The sequence below is a fragment of the Triticum urartu genome, chromosome 5A (assembly GCF_056163025.1).
Source record: "Triticum urartu cultivar PI428250 chromosome 5A, HENAU_Tu73, whole genome shotgun sequence".
Lineage (NCBI taxonomy): Eukaryota > Viridiplantae > Streptophyta > Magnoliopsida > Poales > Poaceae > Triticum > Triticum urartu.
In genome coordinates, this window is record NC_141877.1 from 553,619,116 (window position 1) to 553,624,642 (window position 5,527).

The 5,527-nt window shown below is 51.4% G+C and overlaps 1 protein-coding gene across 1 annotated transcript; it reads right to left on the bottom strand.

The window, feature by feature from the left end:
• Positions 1-3,707: 3,707 nt before the first annotated feature.
• On the bottom strand, positions 3,708-5,285 carry LOC125556641 (uncharacterized). The gene is made up of 2 exons (XM_048719327.2): positions 4,583-5,285; positions 3,708-4,499 (listed from the first exon to the last, which is right to left on the bottom strand). Exons 1-2 carry the CDS (start codon positions 5,210-5,212, stop codon positions 3,747-3,749), a joined length of 1,383 nt encoding a protein of 460 aa, XP_048575284.1. The 5' UTR covers positions 5,213-5,285; the 3' UTR covers positions 3,708-3,746.
• Between the last annotated feature and the right edge of the window lie 242 nt (positions 5,286-5,527).

Sequence of the window (5,527 nt, forward strand, 5' to 3'; positions counted from 1 at the left end):
AGAAATTTTGAGTATATGCTCACTGACAGAACTGTTCTCCTCCATCTTGCAGCTATAGAACTTATTGGAGACTTCATATCTCTCAATCCGGGCATTTGCTTGAAATATTAACTTCAACTCCTGGAACATCTCATATGCCCCATGACGTTCAAAACGTCGTTGAAGTCCCGGTTCTAAGCCGTAAAGCATGGCACATTGAACTATCGAGTAGTCATCAGCTTTGCTCTGCCAGACGTTCATAACATCTGGTGTTGCTCCAGCAGCAGGCCTGGCACCCAGCGGTGCTTCCAGGACATAATTCTTCTGTGCAGCAATGAGGATAATTCTCAAGTTACGGACCCAGTCCGTGTAATTGCTACCATCATCTTTCAACTTTGCTTTCTCAAGGAACGTATTAAAATTCAACGGAACAACAGCACGGGCCATCTATCTACAATCAAACATACATAAGCAAGATACTATTAGGTACTAAGTTCATGATAAATTTAGGTTCAATTAATCATATTACTTAAGAACTCCCACTTAGATAGACATCCCTCTAATCCTCTAAGTGATTACGTGATCCAAATCAACTAAACCATGTCCGATCATCACGTGATATGGAGTAGTTTCATTGGTGAACATCACTATGTTGATCATATCTACTATATGATTCACGCTCGACCTTTCGGTCTCTGTGTTCCGAGGCCATATCTGTATATGCTTGGCTCGTCAAGTATAACCTGAGTATTCCGCGTGTGCAACTATTTTGCACCCGTTGTATTTGAACGTAGAGCCTATCACACCCGATCATCACGTGGTGTCTCAGCACGAAGAACTTTCGCAACGGTGCATACTCAGGGAGAACACTTCTTGATAATTTAGTGAGAGATCATCTTATAATGCTACCGTCAATCAAAGCAAGATAAGATGCATAAAGATAAACATCACATGCAATCAATATAAGTGATATGATATGGCCATCATCATCTTGTGCCTGTGATGTCCATCTCCGAAGCACCGTCATGATCACCATCGTCACCGGCACGACACCTTGATCTCCATCGTAGTATCGTTGTCGTCTCGCCAATCTTATGCTTCCACGACTATCGCTACCGCTTAGTGATAAAGTAAAGCATTACAGCGCGATTGCATTGCATACAATAAAGCGACAACCATATGGCTCCTGCCAGTTGCCGATAACTCGGTTACAAAACATGATCATCTCATACAATAAAATTTAGCATCATGTCTTGACCATATCACATCACAACATGCCCTGCAAAAACAAGTTAGACGTCCTGTACTTTGTTGTTGCAAGTTTTACGTGGCTGCTACGGGCTTAAGCAAGAACCAATCTTACCTACGCATCAAAACCACAACGATAGTTTGTCAAGTTGGTGCTGTTTTAACCTTCGCAAGGACCGGGCGTAGCCACACTCGGTTCAACTAAAGTTGGAGAAACTGTCACCCGCAAGCCACCTATGTGGAAAGCACGTCGGGAGAACCGGTCTCGCGTAAGCGTACGCGTAATGTCGGTCCGGGCCGCTTCGTCCAACAATACCGCCGAACCAAAGTATGACATGCTGGTAAGCAGTATGACTTATATCGCCCACAACTCACTTGTGTTCTACTCGTGCATATAACATCAACACATAAAACCTAGGCTCGGATGCCACTGTTGGGGAACGTAGTAATTTCAAAAAAATTCCTACGCACATGCAAGATCATGGTGATGCATAGCAACGAGAGGGGAGAGTGTGATCTACATACCCTTGTAGATCGACAACGGAAGCGTTAACTTGGTTGATGTAGTCGTACGTCTTCACGGCCCGACCGATCAAGCACCGAAACTACGGCACCTCCGAGTTCTAGCACACGTTCAGCTCGATGACGATCCCCAGACTCCGATACAGCAAAGTGTCGGGGAAGAGTTCCGTCAGCACGACGGCGTGGTGATGATCTTGATGTACTAATATCGCAGGGCTTCGCCTAAGCACCGCTACAATATTATCGAGGACTATGGTGGAAGGGGGCACCGCACACGGCTAAGAATATGATCACGTGGATCAACTTGTGTCTCTAGGGGGTGCCCCTGCCTCCGTATATAAAGGCTCAAGGGGGGGGGGTGCGGCCGGCCAGGAGAGGCGCTCCAGGAGGAGTCCTACTCCCTCCAGGAGTAGGACTCCCCCCTTTCCTAGTTGGAATAGGATTCGCGGAGGAGAGAGGGGAGGAAGGGGGCCCGGCCCCCTCTCTTGTCCTATTCGGACCAAGGGAGGGGAGGGGCGCGTGGCCCATCTCTGGCTACCTCTTCTCTCTTCCACTAAGGCCCACTAAGGCCCATATAACTCCCGGGGGGTTCCGGTAACCTCCCGGTACTCCGGTAAAATCCCGATTTCACCCGGAACACTTCCGATATCCAAACATAGGCTTCCAATATACCAATCTTTATGTCTCGACCATTTCGAGACTCCTCGTCATGTCCGTGATCACATCCGGGACTCGGAACAACCTTCGGTACATCAAAACGCATAAACTCATAATATAACTGTCATCGAAACCTTAAGCGTGCGGACCCTACGGGTTCGAGAACAATGTAGACATGACCGAGACACGTCTCCGGTCAATAACCAATAGCGGGACCTGGATGCCCATATTGGTTCCTACATATTCTACGAAGATCTTTTATCGGTCAGACCGCATAACAACATACGTTGTTCCCTTTGTCATCGGTATGTTACTTGCCCGAGATTCGATCGTCGGTATCCAATACCTAGTTCAATCTCGTTACCGGCAAGTCTCTTTACTCGTTCTGTAATACATCATCCCGTAACTAACTCATTAGTTGCAATGCTTGCAAGGCTTAAGTGATGTGCATTACCGAGAGGGCCCAGAGATACCTCTCCGACGATCGGAGTGACAAATCCTAATCTCGAAATATGTCAACCCAACATGTACCTTTGGAGACACCTGTAGAGCACCTTTATAATCACCCAGTTACGTTGTGACGTTTGGTAGCACACAAAGTGTTCCTCCGGCACACGGGAGTTACATAATCTCATAGTCATAGGAACATGTATAAGTCATGAAGAAAGCAATAGCAACATACTAAACGATCGGGTGCTAAGCTAATGGAATGGGTCATGTCAATCAGATCATTCAACTAATGATGTGATCCCGTTAATCAAATAACAACTCTTTGTCCACGGTTAGGAAACATAACCATCTTTGATTAACGAGCTAGTCAAGTAGAGGCATACTAGTGACACTCTGTTTGTCTATGTATTCACACATGTATTATGTTTCCGGTTAATACAATTCTAGCATGAATAATAAACTTTTATCATGATATAAGAAAATAAATAATAACTTTATTATTGCCTCTAGGGCATATTTCCTTCAACCCCTCATAGGAAGATGCAAATTTTATTTTACTATATACTCCTTCATTTCAAGTTACTTGTCACCCTCATCTTTAGATACATCCATTTTTATCCATTTCACAAGTAATTCAGGCGAGTTATTTGTCACCCCATTCCTAGATACAACCATTTCACAAGTAATTTGGAACGGAGGGTGTTAAAAGGTGCTAAAATGTAGTAAAATTTAAAAGTGCTCAAATATTGGCACCCTGCTGTAGGATGTGCCTATAACGCGATCGAACCAGGTGCAGGCATTTTGGAACGTTCATCCAATCGGGTAAAACTGCAAGAGAACACGTAATCTCGTGAAGAATGATCGCCCGCTCAAATATTTCATCAGAGACGTCACAGCTCGAGTACCAACAGCACAAGAAGGTGGCACACCAACCCAACGACTGGTCCGTAAACCCCCGCGGTGCCCTCGTCCAGCGCGGCCGTCCCGTTGGTGCTCCCCCGTCCCACGCACGGCGGCGCCCTGAGGTAGCTCGCCTGCAGCCCGCCGTACCTGCCCTGGCCGACGCACAGCTCCTCGTTGCCGCGCACGTCGAGCCGCCTGCCGAGCCGCGCCACGAACTCGACCGGCAGGGCGATCTCCCCGGCGAGCCGGTTCTGGCTCAGGTTGAGCTGCCCCAGGTGCGGCAGCGCGCCGAGGCTCGCCGGGATCGGCCCGTCCAGCCGGTTCCGGTCCAGCGACAGCGCCATCAGGCTCCCCAGCGCCGCGAACGCGCCCCGCGGGATCGGCCCCGTCAGGTTGCACCCCGACAGGCCCAGCACCTGGAGCCGACGCAACGACCCGACCACCGCCGGCACCGCCGTGCCGATGGGGTTGTCCTGCAGGAGCAGGTACTGCAGCTTCGCCAGCCCGGCAAGCGAGGCTGGCAGCGGGCCCGCCAGCCCGTTGTGGCTCATGTCCAGGAACACCAGCTCCTTCAGAGAGCCGATCTCCGGTGGCACCACGCCGGCCAGCCGGTTGTAGCTCAGGTCCGCCTTCTGCAGCATCTTCAGGCCACCCAACGCCGCCGGCACGCCGCCGCCGATGCTGTTCCAGCTCAGGTCCAGGATGGACAGGCTTGCCATCCCTCCAATCTCCTCCGGTATCTGCTAGTACGTGTCAGTGTCACGAATCACGGCATGCACATTCATAACGAAGTTAAGGGCGCACGTGAGGTCGACGCACGTACCTCGCCGGTGATGTTGTTGTAGCTGAGGTCGAGCTGCTGCAACGCGGCGAGGCCGCCGAGCTCCCTGGGGATCTCGCCGTGGAAGCCGTTCTGGGACAGGCTAAGCACTTGCAGGCTCTTCAGGTTGGTCAAGGTTGCTGGTATCCGGCCGGTGAGGCCCGGGTTGGACTTGAGGACGAGCTGCTCGAGGGAGGAGGCGTTGGTGAAGAGCGCCGGCGGCAGCTCGACGGGGCCGGCGTCAACGAAGCAGCCGAAGAGGGAAAGGGTCCTGAGGTGGGGCAGGCCAAGGATCGCGGGGGCGGCGAGCCTGGCGCCGGGCCTGCACGGCGGGGTGGAGACGTCGGGGCCGAAGTGGAGGCGGGTGGAGCGGAGGCGGGTGCTGTCGTCGGGGGCGAGCTCGCACTGGAGGCCCGGCCAGGGCGTGTCCGTGCAGGGCCGCGGGTGGAGCTGCGGCCACGTCGGGTCGCCGAGGAGGTCGGCCATCACCCTGAAGATGGCCGCCAGCTCCGACCGCGGCAGCTGCGCCGGCGCGTCTCCCGCTGTGGCCACGCCGACGCTCACCGCCACGGCTTGGATCAGGAGGATGGAGACGCCGGCCGAGAGGAGGGAAGAAGGAGAAGAAGAAGCCATTTTCGAAGTACGCAGTGGGGTATAGTGCAAAGGAGATAGACTGATAGAATAGAATAGGTCTCCGCATCTGGATGCTCTAGCTACATGCTTTATGGGCTTTGAGACTGTGATAAGACACACGCACTCTGACAGCCTTTCACACATAGTACATGGTGAAAAATTAAAAAGGGCTGAAGTTCATTTACTGCTACCCGAAAATATTGCGAACATAGTCTGACAGGCAACAATGTCATCAACAAAGAACCATGCTCGCGTCAAAACAAAAAAGATGCGCTCTCTACTTTCACCACACAGAAAAACATAGCCAGTGCCTAG

Bases quoted from the DNA above. Each gene is read 5' to 3' on its own strand.
- LOC125556641 (XM_048719327.2), bottom strand. From the start codon at position 5,212: ATGGCTTCTTCTTCTCCTTCTTCCCTCCTCTCGGCCGGCGTCTCCATC. The intron at 4,500-4,582 runs GTACGTGCGTCG...ACGTACTAGCAG, and splicing joins ACAACAACATCACCGGCGAG to ATACCGGAGGAGATTGGAGG.